This window comes from Gallinula chloropus (assembly GCF_964237585.1).
Source record: "Gallinula chloropus genome assembly, chromosome: 18".
In the NCBI taxonomy this organism is placed as follows: Eukaryota; Metazoa; Chordata; class Aves; order Gruiformes; family Rallidae; genus Gallinula; species Gallinula chloropus.
In genome coordinates, this window is record NC_140103.1 from 4,346,755 (window position 1) to 4,369,437 (window position 22,683).

A 22,683-nucleotide genomic window follows, 5' to 3' on the forward strand; every position below is an offset into this window, starting at 1 on the left:
GTGACAGCCGTAGCCACCTTAGGAAGCAGTGACAGTGGTTATCTCCCCAGCGGATGTCAGGTGGGTTGAGAGTTTCCACGTGCCTGGGAGCAGGATGAGGGCAGGCAGACAGGGACGGGGCGCTGACTTCCCCCATAGTGTGAGAATGCCACTGCGCAGCCAGAGATCAGACAGGAGCTGGTGGGTGTCAGTGATGTGGCAGTGTCTGTGCACGCTCCCGGGCTGCCGTAGCCCCACGTGGTACCTGAACCGAACAGGGTTGTGGTTTACAGGCTGGGGAGGGGATGAGCTCTTCCCCTGGCTAGGAGCATCACCACAAACTAGAGGTGGGGCCCTGTGACTCACCTCTGGCCAGTCTGTCAGAGGGGCTCACACTGGATGGATGGTTTAGCACTTAAACTCTCCAGTGGATTATGGACAAGGCTTTATAAGATATCTTGGTGCCTGATGCCCAGGTTACCCATGCCAGTACTGACCTCTGCAACTGAACACTTGTGTAGGCAAATGTCACTGGCACCGAGAGATGTGCCTGCTCTGCTTCTCTGGGCAAGATTCATTTCCTCTGCTTCTCCATCCATGGGGGATTTTCCAGCCTATTTCCATAGGAATAATCCCATCTCTTGAGCATGGGAGTGGTGTGACACTGCCCGGGGAAGGTACCTGAAGATCTGTCTCATGCGGTTGTTGTCCTTCGGGCTGGAGTTGCTGAGATAGATGGTCTCTCCCAGCAGTGCTTGAGGCTTAGATCCACTCAGCTGCAATTCAGGGACTGTAACAAGACCATCCAAGCCCGTGAAGCAGAGCTGCAAGTGCAGATGGGATGATCTCAGGGGGTCACTGGTGATCGGTGGGTGGGGGATGTCTCCGGGGGGCTCACCGCAGCCGCGCTGGGGAGCTGACGGCAGCTGTGCGCAGATGAAGCGATGGAGCACGAAGTGCTGTTGCAGGAGGGACAGTGGGACTTGCCTGTCCTCTGTGGGAGGACTCCCCAGGGTCTTGCACGAGCCTCCCTGCTCCCCATCCCGCAATGCCCCCTCCCCTGGGGCAGTACCGGTGCTGCTGATGGCAGCCGCAGCTCCGGGACGCGGGTACCGCCTGTCACCTGCTCTCAGCCTGGGATCTGCGGTGCTGGATGACATGGCAGAAGCGAGCAGTATTTAGGCCACGCTCGGTGCTGAGGGCAGGGGGATGGGAATTCGTTAGCAGAGCCGTGCTTCTTTTAACCAGGAGGCAGGTGATGCTTCTCCTGGGCTGAGCGATGGAAGTCACTGCAGGGGCACACCCTGAGCAGCGAGAGGGGATGGGGCTGGTGATGTTTGAAGGGTATCCGGACCAGGGAGGGGAATGGTGATATCTAGGGTGTCCTGGCAGGGGTGAGGCACTGCAGAACAGACAGATCAAGGAGATCCCCAGGGAAAAAGCCCCTTGGGGGGAAGCCCCTGAGCAATGCCCAGCCTCAGAGCTTGAAAAGCCAGGCTGCACAGCCCATGGTAGAAGCAACACCAAGGAGGGAGGGGAAGGAGGGAGGGATGCTGCGATCGCCTCCAGCTCTGACTCTGATATTGAAATCTTAATTGTAGTACAAAAAGAACTACATTTCCCAGTTTCCCTTGCAGCCCAGGGGAATAAGCAATTGGGAGATTTAAATAGACCAGGCCAGAAGCAACCAACCTTTGGCACAATGCTTTTCCCTCCTCTTCTTCCAATCTATTGGCTGTTTAACCTTTTTCCCTGGCACTGGAGTGGCTGCCAAGCCTGGCATTAATTTTCCTTCCAAGCTTGCTAGGCCCATGAAGTAAACAGCCATGTGCATTCCTTACTCTATATTTAACAGCTGCAGGCTGTGCTGGGGGCAACTGGAACAGAGGGGAACCTTTGTAGCTTCCCAATTTCACAGCTTGTGAGGGTGGGAGTGGGGGGAAGCTCTCTGCAGGGAGAAGAGGGATTTCTCTCCTTGCCGGTATTTGCAAAGCAGGTTGTGTTAGAGAGAGACTGCAATGCCAGCATCCCAGCCACGGTCCAGGGCAAGAGACAGGAGCAATGTCCTCAACAGGGCTGAGTTCCTCTCCCTGAATCAACCCTTGAAGGGGAACCAGGAGAGCAGGAGCTCCAGCAGAAAGCAGAGCGCCCAGGCCGGGGCAGCTGGTGCCCAGAACAACAACCCCAAGGAGCGGAGACAGTCACAGCAGCTGCCCGAAGAGGACTGCATGCAGCTCAACCCCTCCTTCAAGGGAATCGCCTTCAACTCCCTGCTGGCCATCGATATCTGCATGTCCAAGAGGCTGGGAGTGTGTGCTAACAGAGCCTCCTCCTGGGGTGGTGCCCGCTCCATGATTAACCTCCTGGGGATAACGGGGCACGGCATCCCCTGGATTGCAGGTACCCTCATCTGCCTGGTGAAGAGCAGCACGCTGGCAGGTCAAGAGGTCCTCATGAACCTGCTGCTAGGTGAGTGGCAAACCTCCCTCCCTGCCGGGAAAGCCCAGCCCTAGTCATAAGGGACAGCAGTGCTGGGACTCCTCCTCTGAGTGCTCCCAGGCACCGATGTGGCCAGGAAGCAGCGAGTGACCTTTGGGGTGAATGCTGCACTCAGCGTCCGTCTCGGTCTGGGGTACCACGGGTGATGGATGTTGTCTAAGAGGGGTGGAGAAATGCTGGTAGCTGGTGACACCCACAGAGTAGGGGCAGGTCCCTGGTCCTGCGCAGGGCAGGGTTGTCCAGCCATGCTGAGGAAGTGTCTGTGATGTGCAGGTGGATGCCAGCAGCGATGTCCTGTGTTTAATCTTTGGTCATCTGCCTCGGTGGTTTGATAGGAGGGGAAAACGTCACCATTTTAACCTTTAATCTGTAGATCAGAGCCTGAGGCTATCCTTTTGAGAGAAAACCCCCCAGATTTCCATACCCTCACCACGTTCCTGAGCAGACCCTGGCTCCATGTCTCAGCCACCGCGGGATGGAGTCCCATCTCCTTCCCTGCTGCGGTTTGATCTCGCATCCTCCTTCCCGTGAGGACCTTTCATGCTGCTGTCCCCGTTTCCATGCGCTAATTTGACCCAAAGGCTGTGCAGACGGGTGGGATCTCTCTGGCTCTCCCGATAGTCCTTTCCTGTGTGGTGGTCTGTGTCCTTGTTTCTGGAGGTTGGGATGTGTTAAAGCTCAGATGCCTTCTGAGGTGAGCAGGGCCCATCCCACCCACCTGGACTGATGTCCCACCAGTGACCAGGCTGAGCCCTAGGCAGGACTTGCTTTTGATCCTCACCCCAACCTATACTGGCTATGTCTACCTGAGGACCTTGCTCTTCTCTCTCTCCTGCCTTTGGCATGGGACCCAATTACTGTATTTTCCCTTGTGACTAATGACTATCTCAGCCAGCTGTGAACTGCCCCAGTGTTTCACCCTTTCCCAAAAATGCTCCCGCTTTTGGTTGGTAAGAGAAACTGAAAGCATTAGACTTGGGCCTTTGCTTCTCAGGAAGCCTTCTGTGGGGGACATGGGGGCATCTTATTTCAGAGGCACCTCAGGGAAGGGATGTTACGTATGCAGGGGCTGACTGCGACATGATACGGGCTCCAGAGTTCTTTCGTAACTTCATCCTTTGGAGAGGGTGAAGCTTGTGCTGAACTGGCTTGAAAAGCACAGTGGTAGCTGCCTTTTCTCCCCTCTGCCTTTGAAAGAGACTGTCCTCGTGCTGTGACATCTAATGAAGGGAGGCCATCGCGGGGAAGAAGCCAGAATAGCATCGGTGTGATGCAGAGCCCGCCGACGTCAGCAGTTCTTCCAGGGGCTCCTCAGTGTGCTGGGGTCAACCTCTCGCAGAGCACAGGAGCTCCATTTAAAAGGGCACGAGGATGAAATAGTAGGTGACTAACATCAACTGGCAGTTTCCAGAAGTCTCTTGACCAGGGAGCCTTTTGACAGTTTTGGAGCCTGAAAACTGACCCCTTTGCCTCCAAAATATTTGTGATCCTCACAAAGACGTGATGCCACTTTTGGCTTAACAACAAGAAAGGTTTTTCTCACCCTTCTGTTGCTGTGTGAGGAGACCAAAGCTACCTCCAGGCTGTCTGGAAACTTTGAGTACCAGGTGGTTTCTGGGAGACCTCAGCCCTGTACCACCACCAGCATCTCCAGGTCTCTGGAGCTCAGATGGGCTGCCTGAGGATATCTCAGGGCACAGGTTCTGAAGTCTTGCTTCCTTGCCAGGATGCACTACTCCCATCCCTCTTCTCTGCCCACCAAGAGAGAAAACAGTTAAATGATGCAAAGGTCTGTTTCACACCATGACTCGACAGCTCCGTAGGTCTGGCAGCCTCCAAAGAGCTCTGCTTCGCCCTCCAAGTAGACAATGCTGACTGGAGGGGCTGACCAAGATGCCCTGAGCCTCAGCAGGACTCGTGTCACCCCACAGAGCAGCTCTCTGCTGTGAGCATGGCCTTGGTTTGATATTTAAGACTGCAGTCAGAAACTCTGGGTATCCAAGGAGCTGCTGCATTGCTGGTGGAGGGCAGAGTCTGCCCAGGGAGTGTGGGGCTGGGGGATCTAGAAAGGTCCTGTGGGAAGGGGGGGGGTTGTGGAGATGGAAAGGGCACAGCAGGACTGCTGTGTCTGGTGTCCTTGGTCCCTGTCTCTGTGGTTTTCCATCGGGATGCAGCGTAAAGCCCTCCTGGGTAAGGACAGGTCAGAGGGAAGGGAACCTCCTGGTGCTTCCCTGGTCTCCTGGGAAGAAGGAAGCAGGGAAGTCGGGGTTATCTACGTTACCCCTTCCTCACCTCCCCATCTCCCCTCCCTCCCCCCTGTCCCCCCCTCCCTCCCCACGCCGTTTGCAGAGAGTTTGATACATCAAGCAGAATTTCTGATGCAGTCTCTGGGCAGGGAGCCAGCCCATCACAGAGCGCTTGTTTAGGATTCGCAATCAGGCTTTCAAGGCGAGGAGACAGGAGACTGCTGAAATGGGACCAGGAACCTGGCAGAAGCACCACTGCAGATGGAGGGGGGGCACTTGTGCCTGAGGAGCCCTTGGCAGGAGCTTTGCCAGCCCATGCGGGAGCATTTAGGGTGATGGGTGGAGGGGAAGGGGGGGGGTCTGACCCTGGGATGCTCCATCCATCCCAACTGCAGATGTTTGATTAGCAACCCCAAGCAATGTTTTCCCTCCATGGTTGTCATCTGTGATGGAATTTATTGATTCTCCTGGTCGGAATCTCTTCCAGCGAATGCCAAACAGCCAGAGCAGCACGCTCACAGCCTGTTACTGAAAAGATGGGAGAAATAGCTGTGCCCACTGTAAAAATCCCTCTGCCAGAATGTGCTTTCAGGAAGACAAGCCCAGCGGTGCCAGCCCTGGCTGCTGAAGAGTCCTGAAGAAACTCTGCACCCCCCCCCATCCCAGCCAAATTGAGAGAATCATAATGCAAGGGACCTCCCTCCCCCCCCCCCAATTTTAGAGTTCACTGTATTCATCTGCTGGTGTGGGAACTTTTAGGGCTGTTGAAGCTTTTCTCTGCAACCACAAGGATTTAATGAAAACCAAGGGGCTTAGAAAATCATTTGAACCTTGTGGTTGGGCTTTTGGGGTGAAAAATAAGTATGAAACTTTCCCTAAAATTCCCAGATCTGCCTCAGAACCAGACAGAAACTCCATTAAACCCTGGGGGAAGCAGTACCTCGGTTTCTGGTTCTGATCCATCTGGTGAGGATGTGGATCCAAATTTAGTGACTCATTGACTGCAAAGCCAGCAAAGAACATTTGGATCATCGATCTAACCCACGGCAAAATACAGGCTGTGGCACATCCCTTAATTTATTCCTGTTCAATTTGTTAAGGGAAAAAACCCAAACACTCAATCTGATGCACAATTACGAGTGAGGGTGAACTTGTCAGGACCATTTCTGTACTGCTGCTGTGGCAGGGACTCTCCTAAGCGCCTTGCCTTCAGTTTGAGTCTCCTCTTTCCTCCCTTGTGCTTGCATGCCCTCATCTCCTCAGCTGAAGAGCTCTTTTAGCCAGCATCTCTTCTGCCTTTCAATATTTTGGATAGTGCTCAAGTCATTTTTTTCACCTCCTATTCATTAAGCTAAACAGATTGATCTCATTAGACCCATGGTCTGTCCAGGGCTGGGCACTTGTTTTACTGTGATGGGGATGGAAAATGGTCATCTGCCCAAAGTGGTCACCACGGTGAAGCCCACCTGTTGTGTTTAGAGCCAAAGGGCCTTTGCTGTCAGAGATTACCTGCGTGGTTAACCCTTGCATGTAAGATAGGTGTCGGTGCTGGGTGAAACACCAGCCCTTAACTGGTTCTGCTTTGGTCGTGGCTCCATGGTCTCCTCTCCCCCATGGGTGGGGAGAAGAGAACCTAGGTCTTCCCTTTGCACTCTGCATCTCCTGTGAGCAGCTGCTGTCTTGGGGACATGGGTCCCAGCCCTTATCCATCACCAGCTGGCTCTGCATCCCCCTTCTGAGGGGCGGGTTGGCTCTTTGGTGCTGTCACTAAGCATTTATCGCCTTCCAGTAAAGCAGTGCCGCGGGCTGTGGGCGTATCGTCACAGGCAGGCTGAGGATGGGTGGCTTGCCATGGGAGGGGAACGGGAGGGGAGCCCAGGGTCACTTCTCTGCTCTCAAAGACCAGCAAGAAGACAATTTTTGCTCTCTCCAGCCTTGTCCCTGAATACTGACCTTGCTTTAGTCTGACCAGCAACCGAGCTGTGATACTCCAAGGCACAGCCCTGCAGAGCTTTGACTTTATCTTGAGCCATATATATATTTATTTATATATATATATATATATATATAAATATAAATATGTACACATGGCCAGGACTCTGCAGTCACACCCCAGCAGCTTCCAAGCAAGAAAAGAGGTGGGTTAGGAAGGAAAGAGAGTGAGAAATGCCATCACCAGGGCTCCCGAGACCCTGCTCCAACAACACGGAGGTGCTTCGGGTATTGTCACGGTTTTTTCCTTGGAGCCCATGTGGTGAGTGTTCAGCTGGCACAGCCTGCTGCTGGTAAAGGTCACAGAGTAGATTAAATGCCCAGGCAGTACAGACAAGCTCAGTCTGTTGAGCCTCGGGGCTCGGCCGCCCTGGCCTGGCAGCGAGGCCAGGGAGTTGCAGGGCAGAGGGATCAGTCTGTAGGGAGCAGAGCTTGCTAAGCCCACAGCCCCAGAGCATCTCTGTGGCTAGATGTGTCTGTTTTTTCCCCTTTCACTTTCCCACTGTGAGGGTTTTTCTGGGCCAGGTGGGGCAGGTGATGTTTCGGCTGGGAAGGGGAGAGCAGCTCAGGAGCTGATGCTCTGCATGAACCATCCCCTCCTTGTAAAGCCTGACTTATGGAAGAAGCTCAGCCCCTGTCCTGCTTCCCTCCCAGCCCTGCTGGTGCCCACTGAGATGTCAGTGTGTTTGCAGCACATCTGCCCAGCGAGCTGGAAACGTTTAAATGTCAGGTAACCATGCATGACTGACCCATGCTGGGTACCAGGCAGAGGCAACCACGGAGATGCCCACTCTCTGCATCCAGCACCGAGACGCAGGGCCAGCCTGGCGTTAGGTACTCCTCTGCATCCCACCAGCCTGCTAATCTGCATCTTGTCCCGCTCAGATGGAGCAGCTAAAGTCCCTTTGGTGGGTGCCATCCTCACCCTTCATCCCCTCAGAGCAGACTGAGCTCTGAACAGCACACGGTGTCCAGCTCACCCGGCTTCCCTGCACCCCCCCCTCCCTTCCTCACCCGCTTCCTCTGCGCACTGATCACTGCAGGCAGGCTGGCAAGTCTGCAGTGTCCCTTCAGATCAAGGACAGCCAGTGACACGCTGGCACACATCTGGCTGCAGCTGGAGCAGGCCGGGGGGGTATTTCTGGGGACCCTCCTAGGGTCTCTGACAGATTCATGGTCTGATCAGTCCCCCCAGCACCGGTGAGCACCCAGGATCTCAAGTCCTGGCTGAGGAGGCTCTGAGGATGCCCAGAGCCCTGCAGCCCTTGGGGAACTGCGAGAAGATGAAATCCAACCCTCACTGAGCCAGCCAAGTCTGTGTGCCCCAGCCTGAGTGCAGAGTGAAAGAGAGAGGAATAAAAAGTGCGAGGGTTGTTGAATGGGAAGAAGGGGAATAAACACGGGAAATGAGTCATCCCTATGTCTGTCACTCCGGGAACAGCTTCCCAGTGCCCCTGCCTGGAGCTCTGAGGGGACAGTAGCTGTTTCACTCGGGCAGAGCCAGCTCTGAGGGAGAAGCTGAGCCAGGCTCTGGCCCGAAGGGAGATCCTGAGAAAGGGGCGAGCGTGTTTGTGCCCAATGTGCCTTGACAGGAGCAGCGATGGGGAAGAGGAAGGTGGAGGAGCCTTGGGCAGCGAGGTGAGTTGCTGGGAAGAGCGGTGGGTAGGGAGAGACTGTCGGGAATCCCGCTCCAGGCCAGGTTTGGTGGAGCATGGGGATGGCAGAGGGAAATCAGATGAACTGCCCCTTTTTTCTTCCCCATGTAAGAAAGCTCTGTGTTTTCACCTGGAGCACGGTTCTGGCCTCCCTCTCCATTTCTGTCTATACAGGGATGCTCTCAGACCTAAGTGATCAGGGTCTAACGCACCATGAGATGTGATGGTTGGCAACCCTCAGAGCACTGCAGCAGCCCCAATTTGTATGGGGGGAGATTTTTGGGTGATTTGCCTTATTGAAGGCAATGGGGTGTAAACATGAGCCTAAGCAGTGCTGAGCCTGAGCGAGGAGCTCAGCATTGGTGGGCTGGGAGATGCTGTTGTTCATCAGCCCGAGGCTGTGTCCCTCCTCCAGCTCATCCCGTTCAATGTCATGGTGCTTGTGTGTGTTGTGGTCCGTGGTTCTGGGATGTGCTGGTATTACCTGCTGTAGCGTGCAGGGGCTTTGCAAGCTGTCAGAGCCCTTCTGGGAGGCAGCTGAGCCATCCGAGGGGCTCATTTCCCTCCTCCCTGTGCTCACTCTCTTGCCTGCATCTTGTCCCCAGGCCGTGCAGACCCCCAGCACCGCAGCCCTGCTCAGTAATTGATGCTGAGATACAAATTGCCCAGCTCCCAGAGGCACAATATTTCCAAGGGGGAAACTCCAGGCAGCCTGTGTTTGCACTCAGGGCTGTTTCTAATCATCTAGGATATAGAGGGTCTATTTTTAGTTTGGGGCTTGGGTTTGGGTTGGGTTTTTTGTTTTAATTAATCACACAATGCTGCTCTCCACCATTTATTCACCTCCCCGTGGCCACTTACCCCGCTCTGCTGCTTGTTCAGCCAAAAAATAACCTCCCCCCCTAAAAATGCTGCAGTGTCTGATTCATTGGTTCTCCGCCGTGTCATGCAATCTGTGCCTTTTGTCAGCACTTACACCTAATAGTACCGCATTTGGGGAAGAAAATGGAGTAGAAGAGGTTACTTCCAGAGGAGTGGAGCTCTTCCAGCTGCCACTGACTCCACCGGAGAGAGGGTGAAGATGCTTTTGAAACCTGCATCTTTCATTAATGTCAACTGGTCAAGGCTGCGAACGGCTCGTTTTCCAGGTCAGGGAGCCTAATGCCTGCGGGAGATGTGGGAAGTTCAGAGTAAGTAAAAAGAAAAATGGGGGGGAAAAAAAGTCGAATTCTAATTATGGAGCAAAAGAAGCTGTTTCCAGGGAATGCGATTTGCCCAAAGTTCACTCCTGAGCGAGGTTGGCTGATCTGGCAACTGCAGGACTTCCAACGCCAGCTTTGTCCCTGCCCATGGCCTCAGCAGCTGTGGGGGGGAGCACATGGCATCTCTGCAGGGTTGGTGTGGCCTTCAGCGTGGTGGGACCTGTGTCAGGGCAGGCTGCAGGCTCCAAAGCCCAGGCCAGGAGTTCTGCCAGCTTTTTCCTGTTTTAAAACAGGGGATGAGGAGAGTGGGGATGAGGAGGGTGGGGATGTCTGGCACATGGCTGTTTCCATGTTTGGGTGTCTCCTGAGTCACAGGAGCATTCCTGGGCATTTACCTCCCCCTTTCCCTCTCCCCGTGTGCTCAGCCACAGCGCTGGGAGGCTGAGACCAGCTTGTGGCTGTTTCTGGTCCCCATCTCAGAGGCTGGGCTCTGGAGAGCTGCCTTGTCTCATCCCAGCAGCCCCTCGTGTGTGAAGTCATGTGTGTGATGGCTGCAGGACCAGACGAGGCCAAGGGCTTTTTCAGCTTTCTCCTTCCCCCTCCCCGCCCCCCGCCCCTCCTGCCCCCAGCATTGCACCCAGGTTGTTTTTCCTCAGCCATTTTGACAATGTGTTTATATAAACATCTCAGCTGGAATCTGCTGCTGTCCCTGGAGATGCTACCTGGCTTTTACATGGGGCAGGCGATGCCCCACTACCCCAAAGGTGCTCACCCCATGCTCAACCTCTTTCAGCGCCCTCCCCCCCATCTCCGTAAGGGACAGCAGCAGAGGTGGAGAGATGGCACCTTGGGTGCTGGGACAGACAGGACCTTACAGTGACAGGGGACATCCAACTGTTCCGACTTCCCTTAAACATGAGCTTGGCTCTGCTGCAGCCATGCTCCAGGTTTATCCTTGTGCCCTATCAGCACAGGGCTCCCCTCTCCACTCGCCTCCACCCTTAATGGGCTCCTAACATTTGGTGGTAGGAGTGAGGCTGATAATTGTTTTCCTTTTCTTATTAATAGATATAAAACACCTGCCCAGGGGGCTCACTTTCAGCTCATTTAATGTGCATCCGATGCCAGATGTTGGCTATTTACAATACCAAGGTGATCTCTGATGCTAAAATTGTTGCAGGCTGGCAGGGCTTGCTCTTGGGTTTGTGCTTTAAGGAAGTTTTAAATGTGAACAGAGTTTCTTGCGATGAGATGGCTTTGCAGTGGGAATCTGAAGGATTTGTTCCCTTTAACACCAGGTTAGAGAGGGAAATTCTGGATCTTTTTCAGAGGAACATGAACAGAGTGATGGGCAAGAGCTAATCCTTCCTTTGCTCTTTGAAACCCAGCTCTACCTGGGATTGTACATCCAGTGCTGCCTGTGTTTTAAATCCTATGTAGATCTGGGGGGAGAAAGGCATGATGGAAAAAAAATGCTTAAAATGAAAATGTTTTGCTCTTCTCATCTCAGCCCTTGGTCAGGTGGCACTTTGCCATCTCTGCTACGCCTGCCTCCAGAGAGCAGCGCTGGTAAATCAGCTGCAGGCTCCCTTCTGCAGTCTCTCCCAGGGCTGTAATTCCTCCAGCCCTCGGTCCTGCTGGCCTGAAGGATTTTCATGTCTCTGCGTTAGGGACAGGGGAAGGACAGACCAAAGGGTGACGATGCTGATTGGGACGTGGCTGGCGGGTGCAAGGTTAAGGGGTCTTCAGATGCAACCGCTTTGGTGGCCCTCAGAGTGCAGAGACACCCACCTGCAGCTGGACCCACCGAGGGTGCTTAAGAGACAATTAACCCTTTGGCTGCCTAACGCCGGAGCGGATGTGCCCAGCTGAGGAGGGAGGATTTGGGGTTGCACTGAGCTGAAGGAGAGAGTGAGGGAGGGAAAAGCAAGTGAGCTGAAGTCCAAGCTGGGTATGTAGGTCAAGGAATTGCAAGGGAATAGGACCTGGGCTGAGCAACGGCCCCGTCGGTATCCGTTTCTGAAGGATGGGCCGTTGGCGCTGCTGTCAGCGGCAGCGCATCGTGCTGATTCACTCTGGCAGCGCCTGCCCGCCGGCAGCAGCAGCAGGAGAGGGCAGGGGTGCAGCACGGCTCCCCGGGGCTTTGTGGGAGGGATCTATGGAGACACTGAGCTGGGTGAGGGCGGTGGGACCCTCCATGCCTTGGGGGGGGGGGGGGGGGGGGGACAGCGCAGGGCAGGCTGCCGGGTCTGTTTCATGAAGAAGTTTGGTTGGTGGAAGGAACAGAAAGTGCAGGAGGAAGTGTCAGAGAAAGCACCAGACAGAGATCTTTGGGTTTCCTCTTTTAACGGCAGATTAACCCCCGGTTTTAAGGCTGTCGTGCCTTCCGAGCTTGAGGTGTGGGCAGGCAAGGCTTCCTGCTTCCTGCGCATCCTTTGACGAAAATCCAACCTAGCAGCACTGAAGGCCCGTTTTATTCATCTTCTGAATGGAAGGATTATTAAAACGGCTCTCTGGCTTTTTCTCCATGCCCTGAGCACCTCTGTGCTCACACGCCTGCATCCCTCAACTTGCCCTGACATCACCTTTGACTGGAAAATAATCCGTAAGCACATAATGCTAACGGACAGTGGTGAGCACCACGCGTGGCTGGAGCACACGATGCTCGAGCTGCTGATCTTTGGTGGGGAATGATCTGTAGTGGGTACATTGAACACCATGGAGGAGATGCTGGGGATCCTTTGTGATGCCCAGGCTGGTTTCTGAGTCCTGGCTGGGCTCCTCAGTAATGCTATAAGCTGCTGACTTCAGCAGGAACAGCTTGGGTTGGAGTCTTGTCAGTGCTGGTGCATCATCTCTCTGAAGGGAACGCACAAGTCTGGGTTCCTGACATTGCATCCCAGAGCTTCAGCTCCCACTCAGCTCATGTCCAGGGTGAGGTGGGATGGATGGGCAATGCAGCCAACGAGCCCTGCAAATCAGATCCTGAAGCACTTTGCTGAGTTGGGGCCATGGGAGGTCACCTTGGTGGGGGTGAGGAGCTGGGCTGGGGGGATTTAGGAAGCCCAAATGTGAGCAGAGACCATAATGGCTGGACAGCCCCAGCACTTCGTTACCCTCAGTGGCTTTGAGCCCTGCCAATGGCATTTGGCCTCAGCAGGAAGCTGTGGTGAGTGGATGCTCCAGAGCTATGCACCCTGGGTTTGAAACTCCTCTCTGCCTTTCTCCCCTGCAAAAACAACCCTGAAAAATAATATCAGCAAAACCTAAAGCATGGAGAACTGCTCTGCCCAAAGAGCATTGGGGTCCACTGCTGCAGACTGCAGCCCTCATCCTGCTCCCAGCCCATCTGCTGGTCCCATCGGGCAGGCTCTGAGCAGAGTCCCCTGTCCTGCTCCTCAGCCCATCGCTTCTGCTGCAGGGCCAGTGTGGTGACCCATTTCCTGGCATCCCTCTGCCACCCGGAGCCTCACTTGTTCAGATGCCACCCCTGAACCTTTCTGTCACGTCAGCCACCTGCTTCTTGGTGTGTTTCAGCTGGAGTCCCACTGCTGCCTGTGCTGCCCCTCCTGCCAGCAAGGAGCTGGTGCCTGAACCTCTTCCTCTGCTCCTTCTCCCCTCCACAGCTCGGAGAGCCCAGGAGTGGCTGGGGCAGGAGGTCCAGGGAGGTCCCACCATCTACCATTCCCATGCAAGACGCCCTGCAGATGGGGAAGAAAATTAACCCTCCCATACAGAAAGAATTTGGCCAGGATAAATATCATCTCCTCCCCAAAGTGGTGCTGGGGGCTGGCTGCGCAGAGGTGGCACGCTGCCGGAGGTGGGCGAGCGGAGCTGCCGTGACAGCTCCTGGCTTCCCAGCTCCTGCCAGGTACTGAGCAGGCAGGAGGAGCCGCCTGCCTCCAATATGCTGTCTCATTTCCCATCCCTGCTGCCACCGCACTCCCATCCATCCTCCTGAAACCTTGTCAGCTCTCAAGGAATCACCTTTCTCCGGGCCCAGGAACCAGGCAACTGGCCCCTTGCATTCCTGCTGAGGGAGCAGGCTGTGCTCACCATGGTATATATCTCCTTGTCATCGCTGCAAGGAGCTGAAATCAGCACTCTGACTAATTAGGAGGGCTGGGGAAAAGCAGATGAGGGGATTAAAGAAGAATAAAATTGATGCTAGGAAATAGAAATGACAGTACCTGTCAGCTGGGGCAAAGGGGGTGGGATGAAGAGGAGGATGATGAAGACAAGTGTTGATAGGCTTCTCTCCCGAAGCACTTAGGGAAGAAAGGCGGTTTGGTGTTGAGACCTGGGGCAGAAGCTCTTTTTTCTTAATTGTGTGGCTTTCCCCTTGGCTCACCATCTCTTAATGCTCTCTCCTTACTCAAATCTGCAGTGCAGTGTGTGTCCCGATGGCTGGGGCCAGGCAGCAGGGAGCTGGTGGGCTTGGGAGAGGACGATGGACAGCACCACAAAGTGCCGTGGGGCATCTTTCCTCCCTCTGAGTGCTCACTGCAGCCTGGTCACCCAGGCAGGGGGTTGCTGGATGGGGTTTCTGCAGCACGGGGTGATGGATGGGAACAGAAACACCCGGTCCAGTGGTTTGGGGGCCAAAAGAGTTTTAATTTTAGCTTTACCAGTTGCTCCCTTCTTCCCCAGGCAGGTCGCTTGCCTCTGTGGTTTGGGTTTCTCCTCTGTGAGCTGGTGATAACGGTAATTGCCTTTTCCATGGGTGAACTGGGAGGGCTGATTAACATTTGGGTGGTGATCTGAGGAGGGGCGGGGGGCGGGTTGCACGCAGCTGAACCGTGGACACCCCGTCTGGAACTGAATCCAAACCTTTATGTAAAGACAGTGACAATCCTTGAACCTTCTGCCTTGAAAACTGCCCTCGACTCTGCTTCTGCCTCTGACCTCTGCCTCCTCGTTTCTCCTTCTGTAGCCCTGCTCCTGGACATCATGATTGTGGCTGGTTTGCAGAAGCTGGCCAAGAGGAAGGGCCCCTATGACATCAACCCTGGCTTGTTGGACTACCTGACCATGGACACCTATGCGTTTCCAGCCGGGCACGCCAGCCGGGCAGCCATGATCTCCAAGTTCTTCCTCAACCACCTGGTCTTGGCCATCCCTCTCCGGATCTTGCTGGTCCTCTGGGCCTTCTGCGTGGGCTTTTCCCGCGTCATGATCGGACGGCACCACATCACAGATGTCCTGTCTGGCTTTGTTTTTGGCTACTTGCAGTTCATGCTGGTGGAGTTGATATGGATGTCTTCCAACACGTGTCAGATGTTGATATCCATCTGGTGAACGTGGGGGACTCGATGCCTTTCCGCTGGAAACCAACAGATACTCTGAGTCTCCCTCCTGGTATTTTCTACGTGTTGTTTGTTGGAAGCAGTTGTAACTTCCATGAGTTAGTGGCGGTTTTTAATGTTGCTTCCCCACCTGAAACACCCCCCCACCCCTGCTCCCCAATGGTTCCTGCAATGGATTGGGTTTTAGCAACAAAGGGCCGTGCCTGTGTTTTGGCCATATTCTCAAACTGTGTTTGGACAGCAACCAAATTAAGCTTTATGGGTGAGAGAAATGAGCTCCATGCCTGCCTGGCTTGGGTGGTTCACATCAGCGCCTTGGTAGGTCCTCAGGATGGGCAGTGCCTGAGAGCTTCCTGAGAACACGTTCCTTACCTTTTCTTTCTGAGGCTGAATGATTTTGGCCACAGTGCTTTTTCTTTTTGTAAGCCCAACAGTTGTGTCTTGTGCAGTCAGGACGCTGCTGGCAGTTCACAGATAATAAATAATCATAAAAATCCTGCCCTGTTGGTTCTTATCATGAGGGACACAAGCCAGCTCAGCGTAGCTTTGAGATACGTGTTCAGCTTGGTGCAGGTGCCGAAGTCTTGCTGACTGAGGGGATGCAAAGGATCACTGAGATGGTCTGTTTTGGGGTGGGGTGGGCCTAGGTGGGTGCTCAGGGTGCTGTTAGGTGACATGCTGATGCCAACCTTTCATCTGCTGTTCAAAAAAAAACTGGTTGAGGAGAGGGTTTGAGGGGGGTTTGGTCTAGTTGAGGACAGATGCACGTCGCCCATGTAGGGAGTAAGTCAATAGGCAATGTAACAGGTCATGGTGATGTTGCAAAGCGGGTCTAGATACGCAGCAAAGAGTCTTTTTTCAACCTCTTCACGGCCATGACTATATGACATATAATTATGCCAGATGATGCTGTCGGTGGGAATTTCCAAGGTAAGTCTCCTAGGGCGCTGCTGGCCTGCTGGGACACACGGCAGTGGGTGAGCCAGAGGGCAGGGAGGCAGGACAGCCTGTCCCTCCACCTCTGCTTGCTTGGCTGTGGCCTCGTGACAGAGGTGGGCTGTGAACATGTCTGTGTCTCACACGTGAAATGGGGAGAGCCCTCCTGAGCATCCTTGATTGCAAGGATGAGCTAATTAATGTCTGTGAACTGGTCTGAGAGTATCAAATACAGAGTCAGATGCCCAGCCACGGTGCCATTACTTTCTGTTATTGACAGGCAGCCACCTTGAAACCTGGCAGATCTTTACCCAGGTGATGGCCACGCTCAACGTGGTGTCTCTGAAGCTGATCACCCCTCATGACTGTCTAAGAAAATCTCATATTTTGCTCAGAATCTTCCAGTTCTTTGTGGTTTTTCTGTATTTAGAAAAGAGTTTGATGTTTGGTAGGTGATGGACACTACCAGACTCAGCACTTTCCCCGCAGAATGAAGGGATCCTGTCCTCTATGTCCTCCTGTCTATCCCAAGCAAGCAATATGCCCCTGTTTTGCAAGGACAGGGAGCAACCAGCTGGCTGCTGTGCCCTCATCTATCCCTGCACGTTGGGGAGCCCAACAGGGGCTGCTGGTAAGAAGAAGACATTCCGATAATGACTGTTGCAAGCTGCTAACATTTGTTGCTCTCTGATAATTAATATGAAAAGAAGCTGAACAGAAAATCTATCCCTGGCACACATCTCCAGCTGGGATGTCAGCACAGAGCCCTGGGAGCTGCTCACTTCCCACGCTGCCCGCTCCAAGGCTGGAGCAGGAGGGTGGTAAGGAGAGCTACTGTGTCCTTTAAAACTGAGCCTCCTGCAGAGCTCCAGGGGTGGGCTGTGTGTGCATCCCTTGGGAAAGGTTGTCATGGAGTGTGCTCAGGAAAGGGGAGAGCTCTGGGTTGTGCTGGTTATCCCCAGGGCTCCTGGTCATGCCACGTATCCCCAGAGCTCTGGGTCGTGACAGGTATCCCCAGAGCCCTGGGTCGTGCCAGTTATACCCAGGCTCTGGGTCGTGCCGGGTATCCCCAGGGCTCTGGGTTGTGCCAAGTACCCCCGGAGGCTGGGGGTTTGGTGCAGGAGCAGACAGAGCAGCCGGGGGTGGGGGTGGGGGGGGTGGGGGTGTGTTGGTGCTACCCATTCCCCTGCTGCTGCTTGTTTAAATGGGGAGTGCTGCTGCAGGTTGGGATGTGAGATGTGCTGCTGTGCCTGGCCTCTGCCAGGGATTTTCTTTGCCAACCTCCTTCTCCTGCAAAGACTTACATGAAGAAGTGAGCTGAGGTGCTTTCTCTTTGCTCCAGGCATTATTATGCTTGGCAGAGTTTATCATCACCCCTAGGAAGGATGGAGTGGAGACGTGTTGCTGCAGCTCTGATGGCACGGGCACGCGGCTGCGTGGAGCTGGAGGTGGTGGCACCTGAAGAGGCTTTGCCCTGACTGCTCTGTGAGGAGCTCACACTTTGCAGCTCGAGGTTTTATTGAGCCTTTGCAAGAAGCTGGAGGCATCTACAGACATGTCGCTGGGCCCAGGTCTCCTTGCACTGTATCCTGGTACATCCAGGACGGTTTTGGAGTAGTTACTCCTGGTCTTTGCTGGTGTGATCAAGTGAACGTGGCCTGGAGAAGCTGCCGTGGTGGGTAACGTCAGCTGAACTGACCTCATCCCAGTGTGTGGTTGCAAAGTTAAGGCAGAAGAAGGAAGAAGAAGGGCTCAGCTGTCCCTGGGAACCTCTTCCTTTTGGTGGCATCCAGGCCTGTTTCCAGCAGCCCATCGTGCCGGAGGGCAGCCAGCTCCAACTGAAGCCAGTGAGTCCATTCATTCCCCACACTGATATCATTTCAGTAGCTTTTAAATATCCCACCCCAGTAAGGCAAATGCTGTCTGGTGGGGGAATGGCACCCATCCAGGTGGAAAACCAGCAGCATTAGCTCAGGGCTGCTCCTTGTCAGGGTTTGGCTGCGACTGGTCTCTCTCAAACAGGCTGTTGTGGGGCTCGGGCTAAGCTGGGGCTGGCAGGATGGGGCTTGCTCCCACACAGGGTTTCTCCTGGCAGCCCTCCTCCTTGGCACCAGTGCTCCCCCCATGCTTCCCTGCCCAGGGAAGGTTGCAGTGCTCACTGCATGGAGGTTTTGGGGATACCCCTGCAAGGTAAGAGCAGCTCTGGGCATGGAGGCATCAGGAAAGGCCCAGCAGAGCTGTGCTTTGGCCGTGCCTGGCCCTCCCAGCAAGGCAAGTGGCACAGCACTCCACAGCACTGCTTGTCCCTCTCTCCCTGCTGCCTGCCACGCTGAAGGTACCGCTCAGAAACAACCAGCATCGCTGCGATGAAACCAGCTTCTGTCTCTATAGCAACACAGAGGAATGGCAGTACCCGCTGTGGGGCTGCCTGTCCCACATCCCCTGTCCCTACCCAGCCTTGTCACCCAACATGCAGGACAGGCTGTGGCTGGGTTAGCTCATGTGTTCCAGGGGAAGGCAGGAAACCCCCCAGCGGGGTGACCCATCCATCCTGCTGAGGGCTGGAGAGCTGGGGGTCAGCATGGGGAGGGATTTGATGCCCCATGCTGTACCCACAGACATCCAGGTCCACAGCCCGAGTGTTTTGGCTCAGAGGCAAGGAGGGCACAGCAGCACAAGGGAGAAGGCAATCTTCCTGGGCTTTGGGCTTTTGATCTGTTCAGATGCCATCTGTGCTCCTGCTTGTAAGGAGCAAGGACTGTCCTCAAAGCCCTGCAGCCAGAGAAGGGTTTTCTCACCCCTTGGAGGGTGCTAGGGGCATGGGGTGGGGTCTCAGCCCCACTGCTGGACCGTGGGCTCCTGTGCAATGTGCTGGAGGCATCACCGAGCTGTGTGTTTAGCAGTGGCTGTCAGGGACACCAGTGGGTCTTGCAGGCACGTGTTACTTGTGAGGCCAGTAACTTCTGGGCCTCGTTCCCCACACCCCTGAAGCTCATGCTGATGCTCATGTGGAGCCCTGGCTGTCCTGGGTGAGTGGGAGCAGGACACTGGGGCTGCTCTGTGCAGATGCTGCCCACGGACACATGGCTGTGGGGAGGCAAACAGCCAAATGGTTTGAGCTCCTTCAGGATTTCCCAGGAATGTGAATGTTTTCTCTGAACCTCCAGACCCCTGGACCGAGCCAGGCAAGGCTCAGCATGAGGCTCGGGGAGGAGTGGTCTCTCCCAAGCCAGGACATCTCTCTGTCCCAGAAGGAATGAACAAGCCCTGGCTGCAGCCAGGCAGCTCTGGGGCATCTTCTGACTTTGACTTTACCTAATGAGTTAAGAGATGCTCCAGAGGAGTCAAAGGCAATGCACAGGTTTGGGTTTGGGGGCTGCTGCCACCAGCTCTGCATGGGTTCATGTGGCTGGGAGAGTCCCAGGCAGCGCTGGTGGTGGTTTCACTGTGATGCTGCTGCGTGCAGTGACGGGCCCCTCCTCCCCTCACCCTAATGCTGATTATGCCCAGCAGCAAAAAGAGATTTTAATTTAGCTTTGGGTTTGTGGTTGGTTTGTTTTTTTTTTTAAAGGGTGCCAGGGCAAGCAGCAAATCTGGATTATATCTTCAGGCATATGTAGGAATCACAGCTGGGGTGTTTTAGTTTTCCCCTCCCCAACTTAAGCTGGTGTTTTATTCCAACAAGCCGTTTTGTGCGGTTGTGTTGAAATGAAGTTGGGACAAATCCCCTCCTGCATCAGGGCTGCGCTGCCCTCCCTGCCATGGGGCTGCTGGGGGGTCCTCTCTGCTGTCTTCCAGGATAGAGTGACTCTGGTGATGTCCTCCCCTTCCCAGAACAAGACAAGTGATGGGGAGGGAAGCTGGCTGGCACCTGGAGAGCAGGTTGATGGATTTGAGGACTTGGGGGGATTAAGAAGGCTGTTACACAAGGTCTCCCTGCGGTAGCACAGGTGGGGCTCTAGTTCACCCTCTGCTGGGTTCTCTTGAGCACATGCACCCCTTTTATTCACTTGGGGGTGTTTCTGTTGGGGCTGAAGGGACCACAACCATGGGTTTAACCGGCTCCCAGCAACTCAGTGCAGCCGTCCCAGCTCCCAGCAGCACCATGTGCAACAGCACCAGCAGCCACAAATGCCTTTCTGGGGCTCAAAGGTTTCTCCCCAGGAAAGAAGAATCTTCCATGTGATGTTTTCACACTTCCATGAATTTTTTGTATCAAAGCACTAATTAACCACGTCATTTCCAGGCTAGAAGTTTGATATATTGAGGAAAGCCTAAAGAGATAGGAAGGCTCCTCCCTTTCGCACACACACGTGTGTGTGTGCTGTCAGGGTGGGTGATGCTGCAGGTGGAAGGTGTGTGAACACAGCTGAGGCTGTTGACACGTTTGGCCATCTAAAACAGAGATGTGGATGGTTCTTGCCCCTGGGCAGGGACATGGACACTTTGGCTGCAGGGTAGGAGCAAGGGGACTGAAGAAGTGTTGTTCTCTGGTGTCGACACAAAAGTCCCTGGGTGATGTGTCTCTGTGGGAATACAGGGTTTGATTTAAGGTGGTGCTGTGGGCTCTGCCCCCCAGGAAAGTAGCCCCAGGGTCCCTTCTTTCCCCATGTCGCTGGGACTCGGAGGCAGCAAAGATCTCTGCGTTCGTTCCCCAGGACACAGGAGTCAAAGCGGATTAAGGGTCCCTCGGCTGATCACATTTATTTCATTATTTGAATGAAATCCCTTGTAAATACCACCTCCCCCCTTTTCTTTTTATAAAAATAGAAGGCAGGGAAGAATTGGAGATTTAGGAAAAGTTAATCGCAGGAGTCGCTTGAAAGCTGTTAACCTCTCACAGCCCGAGCAAGGCCAAGCAGTGCCCGAGCCTGAGGGGCTGGGGGGATGCAACAGTGGTTCTCCCACCCCCTCAAAGCAGATCTGGCCCCAGAAAATCCCTGGTTCTCAGCAGGAGAGGCCTCTCCAGCTGGGCAATGTTACAGCTGCTTTGTTCACAGCTAAAGGCGGCATTGGAACAAATTGGTTCAAACACCCAGGTGACTCTGGGGCAGCTGGTGAGCACTGTCCTGTCTCAGCAGCCTCAGGGCAAATGTTGCTGGCCCCAGCACTGGGGCTCAGGGCCATTGGAAATCCTGATGCTCTTCCCTTTACAGTGTGGTCACTCTCTGGAGGATGGGGATCTGGGCATTGCACAAGGATCTCTCTAGTTTTTCTAACAGATTTCACAAAGGTGGAGCTCGTTTTGCATCCCCAGAAACTGCCCTGTCCTTGCAGAGTCCCGATCCCTCTGAAACACCCTTGCTTGTGGGACCCTCCAGCTTTCTCCCTTCTCTCAGGACCAGCAGCCTTGTGCAAGACCATCAGCATTGGAAAGTCAGACCTGCAGAGATTAATTAAATTAAGAGCAATGGGAAGAGAAGCTGAGACCTACAGTGATGGATGTTCATGAAACACTTGCCCAGAGACCAAAGTGCTCTGGGCATTCGTTGATGTTTGCTGGAGCCAGGGAGCTGTGCAATAGTTAAATACACTTGGACTGGTAGCACTTAAGGAATGAGCCTCCAACGTCTGGGTGCAGGTCCACTGCGAGGAGCTGTAGTGCCCCTGGTGCTGATGCCCTTGCCCCACTGGGATTTGTACCTTGGAGCTGCTAGCACTGGTTTGTGATGGTTTGTTTCCCCTGGCTTTGAGGGGTGGGTTATTTGCTTTAAATCCTGAACCTAAAGGTGGGTATTAATAGCACGGTAATGCATAGCTTCTGTGGCCAGCCCAAGCCAGGGGTTATATAAAACACAGATTAATGGGAATCAGCAAAATAGAAGGGCACATGGAGGTATGCAGTGAGGATGTCCTGAGAGGGAAGGCAGGAGGGAGCTGGCATGTCCAGAGGGGAGAGAAGAAGGCTGAGCAGATTCAGCATGCTTCCTGGCAGGATTTGCTCAACTTATTGTTCTGCGGTCCCTGTTTCAGGACATTTCCTGAACCAGAATTGCTGTGATGTGGGGTCTTTTGTCTCTGGGTGATCAGAAGGCAACAGAAAGGGGGTCTGTGTATCTGACTGGAAATTACATACATCGTTTCTGCACCTGCAAACAAGCAAACAAACCCCAGGCCGGAAGGTAAAGAGATAAAGTAAAAGGCGGCCACCCGAAGGAAAGGCACGTTTTCACTGGGCTGGAAATGGAACCCCATCAGTGTGGCTCGTTTCCCTTACTGGGGGGTTGTCAGAAACTCCTTCCTACTCTGGGTCCTTGCTGATCTGTGGGAGATCGGTGCTGGTTTCCAGGGACCCCATGCACAGCCCAGCACAGCAGGACCCTGGGAAAGTTCCCCAGAAAGTTTAGGATTTAAGGTAAATAACCCACCCATCAAAGCCAGGGAAAGCAAGTTCCCTCTTGCAGAACCCTCATCCCAGAAACATTCAAAACATGCTGAAGGGGCAGCAAGGACACTAAACCAACCCCCTCCTTTTGCAGCTCCTCAGAGCAGGGGCCGGGCAGGAGAGATGAGAGAGAGAGAGAGAGGGAAAGCAAGCAACAGGTTTTTGGGCACCTGCCTCCGATCGTGACCTTCCCTGGGACTGTTTCAAGAGCTCTCCCCTCCACCACATGGGAAGATGCCTCCCACCCCGGGGAGGAAGGCACAGTTGGATTCCGACCATCAATCATGTCCCGCCGGGAAGGGCTTGTATGGGCTGTGGGATTCCCGGTGGGGTCACTTTTGTCAAAGCCTCCTGCAATAACAGCAACCGTTGCTCAGCTTCCTTTTCTAGATAACCTTTTTCCTGCTGCCCAACATGCTTATCTGCTGCAGACAGACTGGCAAGATGAACCGGAAAGCTGATACCTTATCTCCCCCTCTCAAG

General features: G+C 54.2%; 1 protein-coding gene across 1 annotated transcript; it reads left to right on the forward strand.

Moving 5' to 3' along the window:
• The first annotated feature begins 1,901 nt into the window (after window positions 1-1,901).
• PLPP7 (phospholipid phosphatase 7 (inactive)) lies at window positions 1,902-15,370 on the forward strand. The gene is made up of 2 exons (XM_084272578.1): window positions 1,902-2,448; window positions 14,507-15,370. The coding sequence occupies exons 1-2, from the start codon at window positions 1,998-2,000 to the stop codon at window positions 14,869-14,871; spliced, it is 816 nt and encodes a 271-aa protein (XP_084128704.1). The 5' UTR covers window positions 1,902-1,997; the 3' UTR covers window positions 14,872-15,370.
• The last annotated feature ends 7,313 nt before the right edge of the window (window positions 15,371-22,683 follow it).